At 40.0% G+C, this 24,268-nt stretch overlaps 1 protein-coding gene across 9 annotated transcripts in view; it reads left to right on the top strand.

Moving 5' to 3' along the window:
- The window catches only part of HPS5 (HPS5 biogenesis of lysosomal organelles complex 2 subunit 2), a 47,518-nt gene that overhangs the window by 7,957 nt on the left and 15,293 nt on the right, over window positions 1-24,268 (top strand). For all 9 annotated transcript variants that reach the window (XM_019806832.2, XM_019806831.2, XM_019806830.2 and 6 more), the window contains exons 3-15: window positions 5,239-5,349; window positions 5,518-5,582; window positions 6,233-6,425; window positions 7,809-7,942; window positions 11,565-11,777; window positions 12,070-12,141; window positions 16,373-16,461; window positions 19,120-19,298; window positions 19,753-19,911; window positions 20,489-20,675; window positions 21,350-21,473; window positions 22,869-23,018; window positions 24,177-24,254. In XM_019806832.2, the coding sequence (XP_019662391.1) occupies window positions 5,239-5,349; window positions 5,518-5,582; window positions 6,233-6,425; window positions 7,809-7,942; window positions 11,565-11,777; window positions 12,070-12,141; window positions 16,373-16,461; window positions 19,120-19,298; window positions 19,753-19,911; window positions 20,489-20,675; window positions 21,350-21,473; window positions 22,869-23,018; window positions 24,177-24,254 (1,754 nt within the window). The remainder of the gene's footprint in view (window positions 1-5,238; window positions 5,350-5,517; window positions 5,583-6,232; window positions 6,426-7,808; window positions 7,943-11,564; window positions 11,778-12,069; window positions 12,142-16,372; window positions 16,462-19,119; window positions 19,299-19,752; window positions 19,912-20,488; window positions 20,676-21,349; window positions 21,474-22,868; window positions 23,019-24,176; window positions 24,255-24,268) is intronic.

Here is a 24,268-nt window from a genome sequence, read left to right as displayed (position 1 = left end):
GTTTCGGCTTAGGTCATGATCTCAGGGTTGTGGGATCCAGCTGCGCATTGGGTTCCATGCTGAGTGTGGAGCCTGCTTGGGGTGCTTTCTCCCTTTCCCCCATCCCGCCCTCCCCTTCTGAAAAAAAAAAAGAGTCTCTTTCTTGGTTTGTTTCTCTAGCTATTTTTGTTTTCCTTTGCTTGCTTGTTTTGATTTTTAAATTCCACATGAGTGAGATCTTATGGTATTTTATCTATCTCTGACTTACTTCGCTTAGCATAATACTCTCTAGCCCCATCCTTGTAGGTGCAAATGGAAAGATTTCATTCTTTTTCTATGGCTGAATAATATTCTATTGTAGATATATACCATGTCTTCTTTATCCATTCATCTATTGATGGACACTTGGGCTACTTCCATAGTTTGGCTGTTGTAAATAATGCTGCGATAAACATAGGGGTGTGTGTATCCCTCTGTGTTTTTTTAATTTTTCAAAAAAGATTTTATTTATTTGAGAGAGAGAAAGAGAGAACACACACAGAGGGAGAGGGAGAAGCAGACTCCCTGCTGAGCAGAGAGCACGATGTGGGGCTTAATCCCAGGACCCCAAGATCACTACCCGAGCTGAAGGCAGATACTTAATCCACTGAGCCACCCAGGTGCCCCATTTTTTTTTTTTTATTTTTTGTGTAAATACCCAGTAGAATGATTACTGGGTCCTAAAGTAGTTCTGCTTTTAATTTTTTGAATAATCTCCATACTGTTTTCCATAGTGTCTGCTCCAGTGTTCATTCCCACCAGCAGAGCAAAAGGGTTCCTTCTCTCCACATCCTCGCCAGCACTTGTTTCTTGTGTTTTTTACTTTAGCCATTCTGGTAGGTATGAGGTGATACCTCATTATGGTTTTGATTTGCATTTCCCTGATGATGAGTGACATTGAGCATCTTTTCATGTGTCTCTTGGCCATCTGTATGTCTTCTTTGGAAGAATGTCTGTTCGTGTCATTTGCTCATTTTTTAAGTGGATTATTTTGGATATTTTGGCTTTTTAGGTACTGAGTTGTATAAGTTTATATATTTTGGATACTAACCTTTAATCAGATATGTTGTTTGTAAATATCTTCACCCATTCAGTAGGTTGCCTTTTATTTTTGTTGATTGTTTCCTTTGCTGTATAGAAACTTTTTATTTTGATGTAGTCCCACTAGTTTATTTTTGCTTTTATTTCCCTTGCCTCAGAAGACATATCTAGAAAAATGTTGCTATGGCCAATGTCCAAGATAATTGCCTATGCTCTCTTCTTGGATTTTTATGGTTTCAGGTCTTACATTTAGGTCTTTAATCCATTTTTAATTTATTTTTGTGTATGGTGTTAGAAAATGGTCCGGTTTCATTGTTTTGCATGTGGCTGTCCATTTTCCCCAACACCATTTGTTGAAGAGACTGTTTTTTCCCATTACATATTTATTCCTCCTTTGTTTAAGATTAATTGACCATGTACTTGTGGGTTTATTTCTGGGTTTTCTGTTCTGTTCCATTGATGTATGTGTGTATTTTTATCCCAGTACCATACTGTTTTTAATTACTACCACTTTGTAACATAACTTGAAATTTAGACTTGCGATACCTCCAGTGTTCAAGATTGCTTTGGCTATTTGAGACCTTTTGTAGTTCCATACAAATTTTAGGATTGTTTGTTTTACTTCTGTGAAAAATGCTGTTGGTATTTTGATACAGATTGCATTAAATCTGTAGATTGTGTTGGATAGTATAGACATTTTAACCATATTTGTTCTTCCGACCTGTGAGCATGGGATGTCTTTCCTTTTTATTTTTATTTTTTTGCATCTAGTCTTGAATTTCTTTCATCAGTGTTTTATAGTTTTCAGAGTACAGGATTTTCACCTCTTTGGTTAAATTCATTCCTAGATATTGATTTTGGTGCAGTTGTAAATGTGATTGTTTTTTTACATTTCATATTCTGCTTCATTATTAGCATGTAGGATTACAACAGATTTCTGTACATTGATTATGTATCCTGTGTCTTTACTGTATTCACTTATCAGATCTAGTTAGGGTTTTCTATATATAGTATCATGTCATCTGTAAATAGTGGGGGTGTTATTTCTTCCTTACCGATTTGGATGCCTTTTATTTCTTTATGTTGTCTGATGTCTGTGGCTAGGACTTCCAGTAGAATGTTGAATAAAAGTGGTGAGATTGGAAATCCTTGTCTTGTTCCTGACCTTAGGGGAACAGCTCTGTTTTACCCCATTGAGTATGATGCTGTCTGTGGGTTTTTCATAGAAGGTCTTTATTATGTTGAAGTGTGTTCCCTCTAAACCTACTTTGCAGAGGACTTTTGTCGTGATGGATTTTGTACCTCATCAAGTGTTTTTTCTGCATGTATTGAAATGACTATATGGTTTTTATCCTTTCTCTTACTGATGTGATGTATCATGTTGATTGTTTGCATATGTTGAACCATCCTTGTGTCCTGAGAATAAATCCCACTTGATAGGGTATATGATTTTTTTAATGTATTGTTGGATCCAGCTTGCTAACATTTTGTCGAGGATATTCATTTCGATATTGGCCTGTAGTTCTCTTTTTTGTGGTGTTTTTATCTGGTTCTGGTATCAGGGTGGTACTGGCCTCATAGAATGAATTTGGAAGTTTTCTTTCCTTTTGTATTTTTTGGAATAGTTTGAGAAGAATAGGTAGTAAGTATTATTTATTTATTTAAAAGATTTATTTTTTTGTTTGTGAGAGAGAGAAAGTGGTGTGCACATACAGGTGGCGGGGAGGGGCAGAGGAAGAAGAGAACCCCAGGCAGACTCCCCACTGAGTGTGGAGCCCAACTGGAGGGGGGGTGCTGGATCCCATGACCCCAAGATCATGACCTGAGCCAAAACCAAGAGTCAGGGACACCTGGGTGGCTCAGCCGGTTAAACGTATCTGCTTTTGACTCGGTCCTGGGATCGAGTTCCGCATCAGGCTCCTTGCTCAGTGGGGAGCCTGCTGCTTCTGCCTGCTGCTCCTCCTGCCTGTGGGTGTGCACGCTCCTCTCTCTCTCTCTCTCTTTGTCTCTCTGTCTCTCTGACAAATAAATAAATAAACAAAGATTTTTAATTAAAAAAACAAAACAAAAAAAGCAAATCAAGAGTCAGATGCTCAACTGACTACTGAACCACCCAGGTGCCCTAGTAGTAACTCTTCTTTAAATTCATAGAATTCTCCTGTGAAGCCATCTGGTCCTGGATTTTTGTTTGTTGGGAGTTTTTTGATTACTGATTCAATTTTATTGCTGGTAATTGGTCGGTTCAAATTTTCTATTTCCTCCTGCTTTAGTTTTGGGAGATTGTATCTCTAGGAACTTAGCCATTTCTTTTAAGTTGTCCAGTTTGTTGGCATATAGGTTTTCATAGTATTCTGTTACAATTTTATTTCTGTGGTATTGGTTGTTATTTCTCCTCTTTCATAGTGATTTTCTTTATTTGGGCTTTCTCTCTCTCTGGGTTTGGTTTTTTTTTTTTATTTAAGTTCTACAGTTTTATCAATTTTGTTGATCTTTTCAGAGAACTAGCTCCCGATTTCCCTGATCTGTTGTATTTTTTTTAGTTTCTGTATCATTTTTTTCTGCTCTAATCTTTATTATTTCATACTTCCTTTTTCTTTGCTTGGGTTTTATCCTTCTTTTTCTAGCTCTTTTAGGTGTGAGGTTAGGTTGTTTGAGATTTTTCTTGCTGCTTGATGTAGGCCTATATTGCTATAAACTTCCCTCTTAGAACTATTGCTGCAACCCAAAGATTTTGGACTGTTGTTTTCATTTTCCTTTGTTTTCGTGTGATTATTTTATTTCTTGTTTGGTTTCTTGGTTAATCCATTCATTGTTTAGTAGCATATTATTTAATCTCCACTTATTTGTATTCTTCCCAAATTTTTTCTTGTGGTTGATTTCTAGTTTCATAGCGTTGTGGTCAGAAAAGGTGCATGGTAGGACTTCAGTTTTGTTTTAATTCGTTGAGACTTGTTTGCGGCCTAATGTGTGATCTGTTCTGGATACAGTTCCACGTGCCCTTGAAAGAGTGTGTATTCTGCCGTTTTAGGATGGAATGTTCTGAATATGTCTGTTAAATTCATCTGGTGTGGTGTGTCATTCAAAGCCACTGTTTCCTTGTTGATTTTCTGTTTGGATGATTTGTCCATTGATGTGAATGGGGTGTTCAAGTCTACTATTATTGTATCATTATCTATTGTTTCCCAAAGTCTTTCTTTTCTTCAGACTCTTCTTTTACCTAGTAAGGTAAACCTTTCTAAGAAACCCTAGCAGACTTATTATTAGTTGGATTTTTGTCACATAGATCCTCCTCGCTTCAAGAGAAATTGGGTAATGGGGCACCTGGGTGGCTTAGTGGGTTAAGCATCTCGCTTTGGCTGGGGTTGTGATCTCAGGGTCCTGGGATCGAGCCCCACGTCGGGCTCCCTGCTCAGCGGGGAGCCTGCTTCTCCCTCTTCCTCTGCCTGCTGTTCCCCCTGCTTGTGCTCTCTTTCTCTCAAATAAATAAATAAATAAAATCTTTAAAAAAAGAAAAAACTGGGTAAATGAATATTTAGATTTTCCAGCTTCTGTGGTGGAAAAGAAGGTTGAGAGGGTTGGGAGTATCTATTCATCAGCCAAGCAACAAATTTTGCCACAGGGTATTATTGGGCACAGGAGGGCCACTGTTTTCTCTGGTGGATAAGGAAAGGAATCAGCAAGCTGAGGGTTGGGGGAGACACAATTGACCTACATCTGTGTCCTCCACAGTCCTACTTGTTCTAAAAGCTATGGGTAGTTTGTGTGCTAATTATGTAGACTAGAAATGATTCAAGTGAGTAAATGTTGTTAAAGCGTTTGCTTTATCCCCTGGAGACTTACTTGATTTTTCATTTTTGTGGTCAACATTGGAATAACGTCGCCAAATTATGCAAAAGATAAATGGTCTAATAACTGGATTTTGATAAGAGAAAATTACTCATTTGTACAGTTGAGCCTATTCAATCATTTTGAGATTCAATTAAACATTTAAAACCAAAATGTTCTGTGTGTTTCACTATACTAGAATGAAAGGGTGAGTGCCATTATGTGGTGTCCACCTGGGCAGGGAGTAGGGTGGGGGACGGAACCTGCTACACAGATCCTTCGTGTTTATTTCCAGTAGTTAATTTGGTTATTTGACTATGACGATCTCTCACTTGTCTGTTTACGTGTTTGTAGTGCACGAGCATAGCTGTGTCTCGGAAATGGTTGGCTTTGGGCAGTTCAGGAGGAGGACTCAATCTCATTCAGAAGGAAGGCTGGAAGCACAGGCTTTTTCTTTCACACAAGGTAAGATAAAGGGTAGTCCTGTCATACCATTTGGAATATCTTTCATAAATTCCAGTTTCTCCATTATGAATAATCATTTGGAGTAAAAGAAGAATGTAAATCTTGAAATTTAAAAGTAGAAAATTAACATTTTTGAGAAGCCTAATATATTTCCTTTGTGTTATATAGGAAGGTGCAATTTCTCAGGTGGCCTGTTGTTTACATGATGACGATTATGTAGCTGTAGCTACCAGGTGAGAAATTGCTTTAAAATTATCTGATCTTCTCTAACTACATTTTATTTTACTTTATTTTTTTGAGAGTGAGTGCTCATGCCAGCAGGGGGAGGGACAAAGGGAGAGGGAGAGAAAGAATCCTAAGCGGCTGTCTGCTGAACGTGGAGCCCAGTGCCATGCGGTGGCTCCATCTATGACCCTGAGGTCATGACCTGAGCCAAAATCAAGAGTCAGACACTTAACTAACTGAGCCACCCAGGTGCCTCTCTAAATACAGTTTAAATTGACAAATGTAGTTGTGTGTTTGTTAGGGTGGCCAACCATGCTGGTTTGCCTATGACTGTCCCAATTTTAGCACTGAAAGTCTCATGTCCTAAGGAAATCTCTTAGTTCTGGCAAACCAGGACAGACAGTTGGTCACTGTGGTTTATGGAAAATGTCAGTATGAGGCAACAACATTTCACTGGCCTTAAAAGAGAAAAGTAACAGATAATTTAGAGCATCTAAGTTCTCTTGTACTGGATTGGGTGGACTTTCTACTTCCTCTTTTTTGAAGAATAGGAGTTTGCATGTATATTTAATATACTTGATACTGTGATACAAAGAAGTGAATGTGCGCCTTTTTCACCATTGCCAAAAATCTGCTTCTGTGACTCATTTTCTTGCAGTCAAGGTCTTGTAGTTGTTTGGGAATTAAATCAGGAGCGTCGTGGGAAACCAGAACGCATTTATGTGTCTTCAGAGCACAAAGGCCGAAAAGTTACAGCTCTCTGTTGGGACACAGCTATTCTTAGAGTTTTTGTAGGTGATCATATGGGGAAAGTTTCTGCCATCAAATTTAACACTTCTAAACAAACAAAGGTAAGAATCAGTCCAGTTCTTTGTGTATGCGGGTGAGATATGGGATATTGCGTTACAGAATTTCAATTTAAGGACACAATTTTATCTACTGTATTTCTTGGGGGACTGATCTAGAGCCCAGTCTGTTAATTTTGAGGAGACTTGTTTGTGTGTAGTGCATATAGTAGCCTGGTTTAGCTTGATAACTGTTGCAGGGTGCTTTTGTGAGCTAGCTTTGATAATTTGGACATTGTCTATTACAGTACTCTGTAATTCACCCATATGGCTCACTTAAATTAAGCATTAATACTAGGCTATTAATAAAGATAAGGTGCCTTTTTTTTTTTTTTCTTAGAGAGAGAGAGAGAGAGAGAGAGAGAAAGAGAGTGTGAAAGAATGGGGGCAGGGACAGAGGGAGTGAATCTTTCAAACAGACTCCTCCCTGAGCACAGAACTGGATGCAGGGCTTGATCCCAGGACCCATGAGATCATGACCTGAGCTGAAACCAAGAGTTGGATGCTTAACTGACTGAGCCACCCAGGCACCCCAATAAGATGCCTCTTTATTAGTTGTGTGAACGAAATGGGAGACATAGAAATGGTATCAGTTGTCTAGGTTCCTATTCTCCTGGTCCCTGTTTAGAAGAAATTCATGAGTCTAGGTATATTTTTTCTCAGAATGGATGTAACTTACCGTAAATTGAATCTTAAAGGTACCTCCTGGATTGTGCTCAGCCGCCTGGGTCCCAGGCTTCCTGCTACAGTTGTTGGAGTAGAAGGGGTTAAGTTTCACGTTATCCTAACAGAATGCTCCAGTCTCTCATTAAGGAAGAGCAGACCAAATTCTTACTGTCCCTCTTCTCCAAAATTGTTATAGTGGGGAGCTCGGCTTATTTCCATGTAGGATCTTTGAAGGAAATAAGAAATCTAACTACCATTGGCTAAATTATTTTATTTTAATTAACACATCAGAATATTCTTCTGATTTGGCCATGGTAACCCATCAAAGTTACCGCTTGATTCCTAACATATTTTTGATTCCAAAAACATTTGGAACCTTACAGGTGGTATAGCCCTAATTTGTCTTTTCCAAAGGGAGAGGTACTGTTTTCTGTGTGACAAAGTTCTGGCACATATCCGAAAACTTGCCTTACCTTTGTCCTTCCAGCTTCTAAGATTAGATAACCAGAAACAGAGCCTTAAGAGTTGTCTTCTGTAGTTACGTAACAGAGTAGTTCACAGCTTTTAAATGAGTGAAACTTTGATATCCTAATAGACAAATTAAATTTTGGCCCATTTAAAATTTTTATTTTGCTCTCCAGTTATTTTCACTTAAAAGGTAAAGAGAAGGAGATTATATGGGTATGTAAAGATGAGTCTTCTCTCCATTCATGTCTCTTTTAGGCAGCTGCTGCCTTTGTGATGTTTCCTGTTCAGACAATAACAACAGTTGACTCCAGTGTTGTGCAGTTAGATTATTTGGACGGAAGACTACTTATATCTTCACTTACTCGATCCTTCTTGTGTGACACTGAGAGGTATATTGACCACCCATGAGTCACAGGTTATGCAGAGTTCTAGAACTCTCAGAGACTTAGACGTCAGCTAGCCCAAACCCCTCCGTTGAGTAATACAGATGTTTATGAGGAACCAGCTGTGTGCAAGCTGATATTAGAGAATAAGACAGAGGAGACTGTCTTAGTCCATTGGGTGACTAAGACAGATGTTCAGTTAGCTCCGTGAAGTATGGTCCAAGTGCCATGCGGGAAGGCCCAACGAAGGCCTGTTTCAGTATGGGGAATCAGGAAGTCTTCCTTGATTGAATTTGTTGTTTGGATTCGTTGTGTGTTTAATAGAATTTTACTAATGGGTAAAATTGGGGGAAGAATACTTAAGAACTTCGTGAAGCTGACAGATATTTTACCGAAATCTCAAGGGTGGAGCCAAAGGTTCAGTGACTGACGAAGGAGTGTATTAGAGGTAGCTGTGAAACACCAGAACAAAATAACGACAACCTGCTGAGGTTCCTCAGCCATTCTCACTGCAGGAAATTTTCACTCCTGATTCTTTTTTCCCACTACAATATTCTTTGGGACCAGCCACCCTTTTGAATATTTATTAAGGAACATTTTGAGCATACGTAAAAGAGAATTGTATATTGAACCCCCATGAACCTACCAGGCAGCTTCAATAATTTTGATGATGATTTTTGGTAGGCTAAATTTGGAGTAAGAGGGGAAGGAAGGGACATTCTAGCAGGAAGGAATAGCCTCTTGGGGAAAAGTTAGAAAGAATTAGGTGTATTTTAAAACCTGCCGGCCTGGCTTAAGTAGTGGAGTTGGGGAAGATCAAGTTGGTAAATTGGCACCATAGTGAGAGTGACAGCCTTAAATGTCACATTAATTAAGTGAGTTCTTAGGTCATTTTAAGAAAGTGTGCATATTGAATATCAGGGTTTGAAAATTGATCTCCTTAGAGCTATCCAGGCTTGGAAAGTCTTTATGTATTTCCAGGAGTTCATGTATCTCAATTAGAAGACTGCTATTCTAGAAAGCAGGAGATTTTTACAAAAGGTTTGAAGGAATGTATGTGGAGTCAGGGATGGTAGAGAAGGTATGCTTTGCATTTATTATCTTGGATAGGAAAGGCACATGGAAAGGAGGCCAGATATAGCAGGTGGCAGGTGTCTGATATAAGAGAACCTAGCTGGACAGCAGAAAGGCAAGGCTTTGAGATGCGCATGGTCAGTTTACATGGGATTAGTGGGAAGGAGGATATACTTGATTGTAACTTGTCTCAGACTATAGGTCAGTGATGAAGTTAGACTTGGAGAATTGGAGATCATCTACTGTCACCCTTTCATTCTCAGATCAGAAAGCCTGGGCATCCCGAGTGATAGAGCATGCCTGACATCACACTGCTGGGAAGAGGCAGGCAAGACTAGAACCTTTCTGTCTCGATTCTCTGCCTCTGCTCTTACCTCACAGTCCCCCCCCAAACATCCTTTGACGTTAGACCTTTGGCCATTAACTCCACATTTGAGATTTTGGTAAAATATTTATTAGCTTCACCAAGTTCCTAACTATTCTTTGTCTGTAGATTTTCAAGTTTACCAAGGGACCCAACTTAGAAAGCTATATGATGGACTTTTTAAAATAAACAGCTGAATAAGCAGGGGTTTATTTTTCCTTCTGTGCAGTGGAGTTGCTAATCATCATTTTCCCGTTCACAGGGATGTGGCTAGAGTTGGTTGTGAGAATAACATAGATTCTGCTGCTAGAATAACATGTTAAAGAAATGCTCACTTCCTGTTAACTGGGATTCAGTTTGGGGGGACATGCATAGTACAATAAGTTTAAAAATACATCTATGTTTAAAATTTCTTGTTTGTTTCAACTTATATTCCCTTCCAACAAACAGCATTTTTCTTTTCTTTTTTTTTTTAAGTAGGCATGAAGCCCAATGCAGGGCTTGAACTCATGACTCTGAGATCAAGACCTGAGCTGAGATCAAGAGTCGGATGCTTAACTGACTGAGCCATCCAGGCGCCCCAGCATTTTTTTTTTTTTAAATGGGGGCTCTTATAACTATTTAAGTGATAGATATGAATTTTCTTCTCCAACGGCCACTGGCTACTTTCTGTTAGTATGTTGATGAGCAAGGTGGATCTCAGAAAGGAACAGAAAAAATAGAAACAAAGAACTATGGTATAGGGAAGAGAACATTGACTAATGGAGCCTGACAATATCATTTCAAATTCTGGCTCTGCCAATTTTTAAACCTTGCTAAATGCTGGTTTCTCCATCCAGAATGTAGAGATAGTTTTAAGAATTAACTAAGATAACATATATGAAATACTTAGCCTTGTGCCTGTTAAATATTGTTTGAAAATGTAGAAAGCAGGGTTAATGAGCGTATGAGTAAGAACGAGTTCCCTGTATTTGTTCACTCAGCAAACATTTATTGCACTTTTCTGGACCCTTAGCACTGTATTAAGCGCCATAGAAGATATAAAGTAAGCAAGAAATAGATTTTATTTCCCAAATAAGGAACATAAGTAATAAATCCGTAACTTCTTAGATTGCTCTGTATGCATTTCGAGGCACTTTCACCTCCATGTTCTCATGGTACGTACCGTTCTTACAGTTTGTAGTACTAAAGGTACTATGAGGTTACATTTTACTCATGAAACAAATAAGTACGGAGATATTTATTGAATTATATCTCAGGTCACCTTGTAAATTCACACTAGAGGTCATATTAGGTCATTCTTTAATAGAAGACTTTGAGTATGTGGAACTCTACAATGTGTGGTTAGTGCTTTCTGTAGGCAGAGGCTGTGACTGGAAATTCAGCTAAAGAGGAGTAAAAAATGGCTTTTGTCCTAAAGAAAGTCATTATCTATTGTTCTGATAGACACAGTTGCCATGTATAATGCGGTACATGCCCTGGAAGCATGTAATCCAGCTTATGGGCATCAAGGAATTGTCTCAGAGGAGGAATGATGAAGTCCTGAAGAGTAAGCGAGGCGGGTTTTAGGAAGAGACATCTTAACGTTGTCACCTTCCATGTTCCCAGGCAGTGTACTGAGCTGTTTTGTCGACTTAGGTCATGTAATCATAAGGGAGCAGAATGTTCAAAGTTGCAGAGTTTCAGAAGGACTTGGCATATTGAGGAAAGAGTGAGTGTTGACTGGGTGTTTGTAGTGGGGGAGTGGCCGGAAGACAGGGTTGGAGAGGTAGCTTAGTAGCTTCCATGGGGGGTCCACCTTTCACAAGGTGATTTAGGATGGATTTTTAAAATAAGTTTTCAGTAGGATTTAAGGATGTCTGAAATGGTTTGCTAGCGCTCCTTTTGTAGATTTTAAAGGGACCTTCACACTAATTGTGAGCCCCTACCCTATTTTGTGGATAGTAAACCGAGTACTAATGTGAAGTGGTTTGCTTCCTGTTACAGAAATAGTTAATGGCAAATCGAAGCTAGAACCCTGTTTTGACCTTTCCAAGCTGCTGTTCTTTCCAGCATACTACTAATATGAATATAGAGAGGACATTGTGGGTGTGGTTATTATGGCCATGCGGCTTTGCAGCGCCATTGTTTTCGACTTTTTTTTTAAATCAGTAAACATGCTTTTTTTTTTTTTTCCTTTTTGGGGATTAGAGAAAAATTTTGGAGAATTGGAAGCAAGGAAAGAGACGGAGAATACGGAGCTTGTTTCTTCCCCGGAAGATGTCCCACGGGCCAGCAAACCCTAATATATTGTGCTCGCCCTGGCTCCAGGATGTGGGAAGTGAACTTCGATGGGGAAGTTATAAGTACACATCAGTTTAAGAAACTCCTCTCATCGCCACCCCTCCCTGTGATTACTATAAGGTAAAGATTTGTATGGCTGGTAGGGACTATTTGAGGAATTTACATGCAGGAGTTGGGTTGAAATCTCTGATACTGTAGATGAGTTAAAGATTTTATTGTGCCTTCTAAGGGTGAAGTAGCATTTTTATTAAAGATTTAGAGAAGCCAGAAAGTCCTTACCCACTTATCTTTGGTATGATTAAAGTAGATTGAATAAAGGCAGATGAGTTAGATGCGGCAAAGCTTTTCCTGTGTAGAGAACAGCGTTCTTTTATGTTGTGATTCAATCATTAACAGACTCTTTACTTCCTAGATCCGATCCTCAGTATGATCATACAGTTGGATCCTCGCAGTCTTTGTCTTTCCCCAGACTCTTGCGTGTTAGGTAAGTTTCTCTTTTTGATCATTCGAAAAAAACACTCTTTCTCTTTGCTTCTTGTTCACAGGCAGTTTAGCTTTTTTTTTCTTTTTAAGGTTTTATTTATTTATTTGAGAGATCGAGAGAAAGTGAGTGAGAGAGAGCACAAGCTAGGGGGAGAGGCAGAGGGAGAAGCAGACTCCTCACTGAGCAGGGAATCTGATGTGGGGCTCAGTCCCAGGACCCCAGGATCATGCCTTGAGCCAAAGGCAGACATATAACCGACTGAGCCACCCAGGCGCCCCAGCAGTTAGCTTTTTAAAAGGTTTTTGTACTAAATTGTTTTTGGAAAATTAGGAAGTGCCTATGTGTTACATGAAGTGTTCTAAGAAAAATAAAAAGATCATAGAAATATACTGCTTTTTTTTTGTTTCAAATTAACCTCAACCAGTTGGACAGTCTATAATTGTCAGGAAACTTCTGATAATTAGAGCTAAGAACGGTCAGTACTCTTTCTTTCATAATTTCCCCTACCTGGTGTCGGTTACAATGAAAGCAAGTCTCAGACTGAAATCAGCCACACATATGTATGTTTCTTAGCAGGTAGGCACAAACCTAATTGTAGAAGTTTTTCTTGTAAGCTTGGTAAACTTTCAGCTCTGTGTCCTTTAGGTGCTCTGACAAGTACCTTGCCTGAAAGATCTGGTTGAGGCACATTCAGCCATATTCTAACATTTTTTTTTAAGATTGCGTTTATCTATTTGAGGTGGGGGGAACACAGGGAGAGTGAGAGGGAGAAGCAGACTCCCCGCTGAGCAGAGAGCTGGATATGGGGCTTGATCCCAGGGCCCCCGAGATCATGACCGGAGCTGAAAGCAGATCTTAACCGACTGAGCTACCCAAGCACCCCACATTCAGCCATATTCTAACATCGGGGTTCAGCTAGCCTTCCAGTTGGATTAGGTGCAAAAGTCCACTATTCAGTGGCAGCACAGAGTGCCACTAAAGCCTGAGTGTGACGATTTACACCTTGTTCTGCAAGTGTGGGAGTGCCAGTGTATGGTTTCCAGCCAATCTGTGTATCTTAAACTCATTTTATCAATGGATTTTATTGCTAATATCCCTTAGGCTAATGCATAAGATCTTTAATGCGGATTCAGAGAATGTTATTTAGAGGTTGTTTTAGGATAGTCTGATTGGGTTCTTTCATCAAAGTCTAATTAACTGCTCTTAGAATGTGATTTTAAAAAAGAAGAACAACTCTTGGGGCGCCTGGGTGGCACAGCGGTTAAGCGTCTGCCTTCGGCTCAAGGCGTGATCCCGGCGTTATGGGATCAAGCCCCCCATCAGGCTCCTCTGCTATGAGCCTGCTTCTTCCTCTCCCACTCCCCCTGCTTGTGTTCCCTCTCTCGCTGGCTGTCTCTATCTCTGTCGAATAAATAAATAAAATCTTAAAAAAAAAATAAATAAAAATTAAAAAAAAGAACAACTTAATTGCCCCTAATATATGCATCTGTTACACTGTCTACACTGATGCATTTAAAATTAAATTGTAGACAATTTAACATATTCATAATTCACCCTGTAAATTACTGAGAAAAGGTGACTATTTGCTCATAATTAGGTAAAGCATATTACAAACTCTTCCTTTATGGCACTTATTCTGGTTTATAATTATATTCATACCACATTTATGCCTGTCTTACTCTCTTAGACAGTGAGTTCTGTAAGAGCTTTGTGTTTGTTTGTTCATTATATTCTCAGCGCTTGGCATAGTGTCTGGCACATGATAGACACTTGCTGACTGTGGTGTGATTTGTGAGGAAGCCCTTTCCCGAAGAGTATGTTTTCTCATGGCAAGGCCCCAGTCCGCTTGGTTCTGGTAGAGTTATTCCTTTGAGTTGAGTTATTTAAAGCTCCTGTTAAGTTTCTGCCATAGCGTACAAAGCCCTTGATGAGGTGGCTCTGCCTACTCCGCAGCTTAAGTAATAATTAGTGCCACTTGGAAGCCTGTGCTGACTCCTCCAGCAGGATTAGTGGTTCGACACCTACTCCCAGGCACTACCGTCACACCTCGTTCATTCCTCTGTCACCACCCCTATTGCGCTGTACCATGAATACCCAACCCAGCACCAGATTGTCAGCTCCTTTGCTGTGGGCTCGGTGTTAGGCACACAGAAGGCTCTCAGGTAACAGCTCAGTTAAAGAATTCAATGAAGATTTTTTTTTTTTAATATATGAGTAGGAGGGCTTTTTGTTTCTGTTTATTTACACTTGTGTCCTGTGGTAACCTTTACTGCTATACGCACAAATCCCAAAGGAAGCAAATTTATATACGTTGGGGTTTTTTGGGTAAACAGTATCACTTTCCCTTCCTTGACTTTTAAAGCAGTGTTCTTAGGCTGTGTCCTAGTCTGTTTATTATCAATGAAAGGACGAGGGGATGAGGGATATGTAAATAAAAAGTATCAGCTCTTCTGTAAACCCCCCTCCTAAGATTTCCTAAGGAATCTTTCCAAGCTGAGTATCAAGTTTAGTGTCAAAATCATGATCTTGTATCTCTACTCAGGGATCCTCTGGCTTATTTTTTTCTTCTTTGGCTCCTGAAGGTAGCCTTCCAGTTTTTCTTCCTTTGGATTAGCATTCTGACCATTTCTTCCATCTTTGTGTCAAAGATTATTTTCCCATAGGGACAGTGACCTGGTCTTGTATTGGCAAAATGTTTAATATTTGTGTGAGGACCCAGTTCCTGTTAAACATCATTCCTAGTGTTTTGTAGCCACGTAGTACCATTTTTAGTACTCTTGGGGGTATAAGTAAAAAAAAAGGTCCCTGTTCTTTTTTTTTTTCCTAATTTATTTATTTATTAGAGAGAGTGCACATATGTGCACACGTTGGGAGGAGGGGCAGAGGGAGAGGGAGAAGGAATCTCAAGCAGGCTCCCTGATGAGCATGGAGCCTGACTCAGGGCTTGATCTCATGATCCTGAGATCACAACCTGAGTGGAAATCAAGAGTTGGACGCTGAACCAACTGAGCCACCCAGGCTCCCCAGTGTCCTGGTTCTTAAGATTATAATTTGTTGGAGAGATGTGGTTTTTCTACAAAAAGCTTAACGATAATAAAAAGACTTCCAACATTGCAGTACACGGCTAAGTGCCATATGAACAAGGTTGATAGGAAATAGGATGAGTGCAGGAGGAAGAGCAGTTGCCGTGGGCTTTCAGAAGATTCCAGAGGAGAGTAGCACTTCTGTGATCCTTGGGAGGTGGCTAGAGTGAAAGCATTATAAGCTGGGATGCCCTGACTGAGGGGAAGAAGCAGAGATGACCCATTGGTATATGAGAAATAGTAGCAGCCTCGAGAGAGTATATGAGTAAATATAAGCAAAAGAGTATGGAAAGAGATGAGCAGAGATGGAGAGTACCAGAAGACTGAAAAAGGTGGCCCAGGAAAGTGCAGTGTCCCAGAGTCTGGGTAGGTGAGATTCAGGAAGGAAGGAACAATCCAGGGTTGGCCCCTGCTTGAGCAGCAAGAAGAAAGGAAATAAGGAAGGGTTATTCGGTTTGGCACTTAAGAAATCTGTGACTTTATGAAAACGCAGTTATGTGGAATAGCCAGGATTCCGGGTAATAGTGGGTTGGTCAGTGAGGGTAAACAGGGAAGATGTAGAATCTGTGAGGTGTAGAGAAAAAAGTCCAGGTTTTAGAGCCAGACTATCCTTGGACATATGATTTCATCTCTCTGAGTTTCAGGGGGTTTTGTTTTTGTTTTTATAAAATAGGGAAAAGCACATCTATCTTGATGAGTTGCCACAAGGTTAGATAACATAGATAGAGCCTTTGATAAAGCTCCTGGCAGATAGTTGGCCAGGAGTTTTCAACCTTTTATTGCCGCACACAATTAAGGGCATCAAAGTATTACCATCCCTACATGTGGCTCCCTAGAGCAGTGATTTCTGGTGTGGTGTGTAGCCTGTTTTAAATGTGCCTTTTTCTTTTTTTTTAAGATTTTATTTATTTATTCGACAGAGATAGAGACAGCCACCGAGAGAGGGAACACAAGCAGGGGGAGTGGGAGAGGAAGAAGCAGGCTCATAGCAGAGGAGCCTGATGTGGGGCTCGATCCCACAACGCCGGGATCACGCCCTGAGCCGAAGGCAGACGCTTAACGACTGCGCCACCCAGGCGCCCCAGATCATAAACTTCTGTATCCAAGCAAACTAGAATTCTCTTAACTTCTTCCCTTTTCTTTTGTAGTGAGCACTGTGTGCTGACTTGGACAGAAAGAGGAATTTATATTTTCATTCCTCAGAATGTTCAAGTTCTTTTGTGGAGTGAAGTCAAAGGTAATTATATTTTTCTTCCTTATGTAATTTTATTTTATTTGTAAAGATTTTATTTACTTATTTGAGAGAGAGAGAGAGCATGAGCAGGGGGAGGGGCAGGGGAAGTAGGCTCTTCACTGAGCAGGAAGCCCAGCGTGGGGCTCGGTCCTGGGACTACGGGATCGTGACCTAAGCCGAACATAGACGCTTAACCGACTGAGCCACCCCGGTGTCCCTTTCCTTCTGTAATTTTTAATCTCATGCTTGTGAAAGATTCAGTTACCGTGGGAGAATTCTTTTGCAGTGTGAAAAGTAGAAAAATAGACTGAGGTGACATTTCTTTTAAAGATTAATGTCAGGGGTGTCACAGGCATACACTTGTGAATTTGTGTTTGGTTATTCAGTTTTTCATGGATAATTTTATTTTTTATTTATTTGTCTTTTAAGTAGGCTCCATGCAATGGAGCCCAACACCGGGCTTGAACTCAGAACCCTGAGATCAAGACCTGGACTGAAGAGTCAGCTGCTTAAGCGACTGAGCACTACCCCCCAGCGCCCCTTCATGGATAATTTTAAAGACAATTTTCACTTACTCGTAAATATTACTAACCACTGCTAAAGATTGAATGGGTTAATTTTTTCCTTCTATTTACCCTGAATCTTTATCCCCATTAGAACTCTTGCTTTAGCTTCCGTTTGGTATCTTCATAGTTGGAGGTTCAAGAAATCTATGTTGGGGGCCACTTAGGTGGTTCAGTCAGTTAAGCGTCTGCCTTCTGCTCAGGTCCTGATCCCAGGGTCCTGGGATTGAGCCCTGCATCCGGCTCCCTGCTTAGCAGGGAGTCTGTTTCTCCCTCTCCCTCTCCCTGTGCTCCCCCTGCTTGTGCTCTCTCCCTGTCAAATAAATAAAAATTTAAAAAAAAAAAAAAAAAAAGTAGTCCTTGCGGAAACATTATTTTACATGGCTGAGGCAGAGAAAATCAATCTCTGGTTTTTTTAGTTTAAACCAAAAATGTAAGGAATCTTTTATCATTAGCATTGCTACTCAGAGAGTGTATTTTATCTTTTTGGGTCATTTTGTACATTGTAGAAATATAAGAAAGAGGAACCATTACTTACTGATCTGATTAATCCTGATTTCTTGTGGATTAAGTTGCTAAGGTTGTCTGATGAAAACAAGTTTGTTTTTTAAAAATTGACATACATTTTATGAGTTCAAGGTGTACAAAGTATTGATTTGATAAAGTAATATAGTTAACCCTTGGACAACGTGGGACTTAGGGGCACAGACCCCTGTGCAGTCGAAAACCTGCATGTAACTTTTGTCTCCCCCAAAACTTAATTGCTAATAACCTGCTGTTGACCCGAAGCCTTGCGTAACATCAACAGTTGATTAACATCCTTTGTATGTTATATATATTATTTGCTGTATTTTTACAATAAAGTAAGCTAGAGAAGAGAACATTATTAAGAAAATCATTAGAAAGAGAAAATACATTTACTATACTGTATTAATTGAAAAAAATTCTGATATCCATGGACCCGTGCAGTTCAAACCCATGTTTTTCAAGGGTCAGCTGTATATTGCAATATGATTAGTCTTTTGTGATGAGAACTTTTAAGCTAGTCCCTTAGCAAGTTGGCAGTATATGATACAGAATTGTTAACTGTAATCACAGTGCTGTGCATTAGATCTTTAGAACTTACTTGTCTTCTAATTGGAAGTTTGTACCCCTTGACCAATATCCCCCACCCTTCCAGTCCCTGGTTTCCACCATTCTACTCCGCTTGTTACTTGTTTGGCTTTTTAAGATTCCATCTATAAGTGAAATCAAAAGCTAGTTTTTTAAGTCCTTTCATGATGTTCTGCCAAGATAGGTATTTTCTCATGAACAGTCGATTTACACACTGTGTTAAAATCCAGCCGTTGACATCAGATTGTAACTCTCAGAAATGTCATCTTGTCTCTAGTGTGGAGTGAGCTCTTAAAGCCCCAATTTCTTTTTATAGAAAGTAGCATTTTATTTTATTTTACTATTACTGTTTTTTTAATAATAATTTTTTATTATGTTATGTTAGTCACCATACAGTATATCCGTAGTTTTTGTTCCATGATTTTGTTCCTTAGTAATGTTCCCTGATTCATTATTTGCGTATAACACCCAGTGCACCATGCAGTACGTGCCCTCCTTAATACCCATCACTGGCCTATCATTTTTAATTCCAGTGTAGTTAGCATACAGTGTAATATTAGTTTCAGATGTACAATATAGTGATTCAACAATTCTGTGCATCACCCTGTGCTCACCATGACAAGTGCATTCCTCAATCCCCATCACCCGTTTCCTCCATTCCCCCACCAACCTCCCCTCTGGTGACCATCAGTTTGTTCTGTTTCTTGGTTTGTCTCTCTCTTTTTCCTTTGCTTAGAAAGTAGCATTTTAAACGTAGAATTTTAGATAAGAGAGACGTGTTTTTGTCTCTGTCTTTTATTTTTGATCTTTTTAGAAGTGTCTAAAATATGATTTCTTCATTGAATTGCAAGTATAATAGAGATGAAATTCAGGCAAACCAAACTCAGTATAAAAACTGAGTTTATTAGAATAATTTCAGTCCTTACCAATATGGAAAAGGAATATTTGTTAACCTTCTGTCTGTTCACCCCTGTGGGTTTTGTAGATATTCAGGATGTGGCTGTCTGCAAGAATGAGCTCTTCTGTTTGCACCTAAATGGGAAAGTTTCACATCTTTCTCTGTTGTCTGTGGAACGCTGTGTGGAACGCCTGCTGAGGAGAGGCCTGTGGAACCTGGCTGCTCGCGCTTGCTGTCTTTTCCAAAATTCTATCATTGCCAGCAGAGTGAGTCGGAGTGCTTACGTGTTCACCTGGGTCGTTAGAACCAGCCTAGCCTGCAGGAGTGTGCTGCAGGGTTGCTGGTCTTTATTAGCCCTGTCTGTATGAGCTACACATAAAGCAGCAATACATCCCTAAAGGAAGCATGATGGACAAATCCAGGGGTGGGTGAAGGGTAAAAAAAAAATTTAAATATTAAAAAAAAATTTACATTTTCTCAGAAACTTACTCGAATTTCAGGCCCTATGTTAAGGGGGATGATTGTGGGTACGGTAACTCTTAATTCTTAATTTCTAAGATCATTCTCGTTAGGTCTTTCACTAGCTTATTAAACCTTTTTAAAGCACCTTTGAGGTTTTATGTTCTCTGTTAGACCTCTTTCAGTATGTTGGCCACTGACTTTAGATTTAGTTATAAATAGTAAGCTATTCTATTTGGTTTCTACTTATCCTTTCATCAGGGAAGAAAATCTTTGACTGTGGATAAATTGGAGCATTTGAAGTCTCAGCTGGATGTCACAACCTATAGTGATCTAATTTCTCAACTGGAAGAAGTGATCTTAAAATTTGAACCTTTGGATTCAGCTTGCAGCAGTAGAAGAAGCTCCATTTCGTCACATGTAGGTATTTTTACTTTTTAAAGGGTTTATCTGCACAGTAAGGTTTTTCTTCCTTAGGTCGTACTCACATGTCTCTTAAGATCCCAAAGCTTATCTTACTTTCCGTATAGTAGATTTGGGGCAAGGCGGGGGGAGGTTGCAAAGAGGAGGCTTTCTTTCAGCTGTTGGGCAGACCTTATGAAGCCTCCATTTAGGTGTGTCATTTTGTTCCATAGTTTATTATATTCTGTTTCCAGACTTAACCTCATATAGCCTCCAGTATAAGTTGCTCCTAATACGTGATTTCAGATGCTTTATGCTCATTGGAGTCATAGTGCAGCTCAGGATTGTCCTCTAGCTCCCTTCTCACTGCCAGGATTCACGGAGGCAAGCTAGAGAGAGATGGTAGCGTGCTGTCGTCAGTCCGAGAGGGAGCCGGCTGCCAGGGACCTAAACCTTGCTCACCGGCTTGTTCTCTTAAACTGAAAATTTTGTTACTGACTTGCTACTTAACTTGTGTTTTTCTCTTAAAAAAACCATTTTTGTGTTAAAAAGGGAAGCTTCACTTTGATTTTTGGGGGATTCTTTTTATTTTTAGGAAAGCTTCAGCATCTTGGATTCTGGTATTTATCGTGTCATTAGCAGTAGAAGAGGCAGTCAGTCGGATGAAGATTCTTGTTCCCTTCATAGCCAAACCCTGTCAGAAGATGAGAGACTCAGAGAATTTGCCTCACATCAAGAGGAGGACCAACCAGATCAGTGTTGGAGCTCACACGGAAATGAAGGTGATGATGATGTGCTTTGTTGGTCGCTGATAGGAAGCAGTTATTTTCTGTGACTTCTGTTTGCCAGGATTAACTTGTGCATTGAGTTTTCTACATGGTGTGAAGAATTTTTATTGTGTTGATAGACTTTCCATGTAGCTCTGCTTACCACTGGAAGAATGGGTTTATGTTTAGTTGTGTTTTTCCCCCTCCTGTTCAGGCTAACATTGATATAGTCCCTAATTTTGATCATGCATCAAAGTGCTGGAAAAGTTAAGAAAGGAAGTCATTAACCAAAGGCGTAGAACAATTTTATCTTGACTAACCAAATTATTTTCCATCAGGAATGAAAAATTACTACAGTTTTGGGGGCCATTGCCTTTACTTTTCGATGCTCGAGTATTCCTGTGACTGAACTGTTGAGAAGAGATTAATAGAGACTCTAAACCTTCCTTTTTGACTTATGGGGATGCAGGGTTAGTAGGAAAATGAAGGTACCTGCCTAAGTGTTCATATGTGGACCATCCCGTGCATCTTGTAAACCTGTGTTCTGCTCATTTGTATCTGGGTCAGTTGTGATTTTGGTATGGAACCCTTCATTTCCTTTGGTTTATTCATTTCAGAATTTTTTTAAAGATTAAAAAAACCTTGTGTGATTAAATTTTGTTTCTTTTCCCCCCAATTCCATTCATCAGACAGTGTTTCTCATGCTCCTGTGACATTTGAGACAGATAAGAATGAAACTTTTCTCCCCTTCGGCCTTCCGCTATCATTTCATTCTCCATCTCCTCTTGTGTCTCTTCAGGCTGTGAAAGAAAGGTAAATGAGTCTTGTCACTGAATCCCGTTTCTTGTTTCACTTCAGCTGTCACATTAGGTACTTTTGTGCTGAGAATGGAAAGACATTTAATTAATTAATTTTTAAAAAGATTTTTATTTATTTGAGAGAACGCACGCGAGTGAGAGCATGGGCCGGTGGGTGGGGGGTGAGGGTGGTGGGGCAGAGGGAGAAGAAGCAGACTCCCCACTGAGCAAGGAGCCTGATGCCAATGCAACACAGAGCTTGATCCCAGGACCCCGGGATCATGACCCAACCTGAAGGCAGACGCTTAAGACTGAGCCACCCCGGCGCCCCTGGAAAGACATTTTAAATGAGAAAAAATGAAAGTCTCTAGGTTATTTCTCATATAACCTGTTATCTGAGGTTATTAACTTCTCATTTCCATCTTGGGCAATTTAGCTTCCCTCTTTGAGTAGTTGGATATTTGAGTTATTAAAATGTGTCCTCCACCCCAGACAGAGCAAAAGTTTGAAAAGTCTGTTTTTTCCTCATCCCTGGTAGGAACAGTTTCCATATATTATTCGTCATTTCTTGATCCTTTCTCAGTTTGAGCTCAAAATTCGAGACTGGAAGATTTCCTAACTACTCCACGGGCCTAGAACTGGCATTTAAGTATAAGAGAAGAGATTTTGTAAAGCTACTTAACTGCTTTTCTGAGTCTTACTGGATACCTTTGTTTTTTGTTGTTTTTTTAAATTTTAATTCCAGTATAATTAACATACAGTTATATTAGTTTCAGATATACAATATAGCGATTCAATTACCGGATGCAGTTTTGCTTGTAAAAGAGTTGACTAGTTAGCCACTGAGTTTATTGGAGAAATTCTGTTACTTCTCTGGCCACCATGGGGCGGTGATCACATGGCCTCCTTTGCCTAAGTTGACAGAAACATTGTAGACATAGCTGGAGTTAAAGACTTTCTTTAGCACTGAATCAAAGCAGTTTAGTAAATGAAGCGAACCTTTATTCTGTAAATTTTATGTGGGCCTTATATGAAATACGTAGTTGAAGTTGCTGTGAGTATAGTCTTCTTTTTTTTTTTTTTTTTTAAAGATTTTATTTATTTATTCGACAGAGATAGAGACAGCCAGCGAGAGAGGGAACACAAGCAGGGGGAGTGGGAGAGGAAGAAGCAGGCTCATAGCAGAGGAGCCTGATGTGGGTCTCGATCCCATAACGCCGGGAATCACGCCCTGAGCCAAAGGCAGACGCTTAACTGCTGTGCCACCCAGGCGCCCCTAGTCTTTCTTTTTATTAAGTCCAAATTGCCTTTCTAGAACTAACAGGGACATAGAGGACTCAGGTACTAAATTTTTCATTCTTGGGAGTAATGAGGTTTTTTTCATGTTAGTTTTTCGGTATTTGACTTCCAGTGTTTCTAGCTTTGTACGTAAAACTACTGAGAAGATTGGCACCCTTCATACAAGCCCTGATCTGAAAATAAGACCAGAACCCAAGGGTGGTGAGCAGTTATGTGAAGAGGAGATGAGTCCAGTCACATGCGCAAAGGAAGAAGACACTGAGTAAGCTCTTGCTTATAAATCTGGGTAAATGCTAGAGGGTGTAGCTGTGATTCTGAAGAAAGCCTTAGACTCTGTGCTATTGGAGAAGGCACACTTGTTCAGTGAAGATTGTGTAGCTCATGAAAAATGTGAATACCATAAAGTAAGTGTTGGAAAATGACATGTATCCGTGGCAAACCTTTTGAGAGAGTTCTAAGTTAGCACCTTTTTCGTCTTTGCCCTGCGTAACCTCCCTCCCCTCCAAATCTCTTCAAACTTCTGGGATGTTAGAGAAGAAGATTAGATTAAGAGTAGGACGACCAACGATCGAGGCCTTGTCCTTGCTGTGCCTCTGACTAGCATGTGACCTTGGGTAAGTCAGTAAGGCTCTCTGGTCTGTAAGATGGCAGCATTGACACTGAGGTCTTGTCATGTACCTTCATATGATACGCTGGTGGCATAGGCCTCGTGTGGTGAAGTTGTAGCAGAGCCCTTGGTCTGGCACAGTGTGACGTGTCCGTCCAGCTGGGCTCTCCTTTAACTCACAGTGCAGGGCATCTGAGCATGACAAGCACGCAAGCTCAGCACTTACCCAGAGATTGAGAGCCTCAAGGCCCAGTGTATGTGGACAGTCAGATGAAATAGAGCAGTCTGTGAATCCATGTATTTAAAGGAAAAACTGCAGGTATTGGTATGGCATTGAAGGCAGCCCTCAGTCTGACCTTAGCCCGCCTTTCCAGCCTTATTTCTAGCCATGTCCTTCCAGGCGCTCTGAAGTCCAGTCCTGTCAGAGCGCTGGGTCGGTACGCTTACTACCTTTCCTCATGTTTGTTTCACCTGCACTCCCCCCCCCCATGTTTCCTAACACACATGCTGCCTCCGGGGAAGGCATCCCTTGATTGCCTCATCAGAATAATTATTCCTTTTACCATGCTTTACTAGCACGATGCTTGTGTTCCTCTTTAGCATTCATTGTATTCTCATTTGTGTTACAGTTAGTTGTTCACATACCTTTCTTTTTCACTTGAGCTTACTCATCTTGAAGCCATAGACCATTTTTTTATACTCTTCTGTTTGTGTCACATAATATTAAGTACAATACTTGCCATTTAGTGAGCACTTAGAAACACTTGTCTCAGGACGCTCTAATCCCCTCTAACTCTTCTCACACCTTTCTAGGGGCAAAAAAGAAGTAATTAGTCCATCTCCAGAAGAGGACAAGCTCCGAGAGCTCAAAGTAGCAACAGCAAAAGCAATGTGAGTATTTGTGA

This window comes from Ailuropoda melanoleuca, chromosome 16, assembly GCF_002007445.2.
Source record: "Ailuropoda melanoleuca isolate Jingjing chromosome 16, ASM200744v2, whole genome shotgun sequence".
NCBI classification, from domain to species: Eukaryota; Metazoa; Chordata; class Mammalia; order Carnivora; family Ursidae; genus Ailuropoda; species Ailuropoda melanoleuca.
This window is presented reverse-complemented; position numbering and strand designations above follow the sequence as displayed.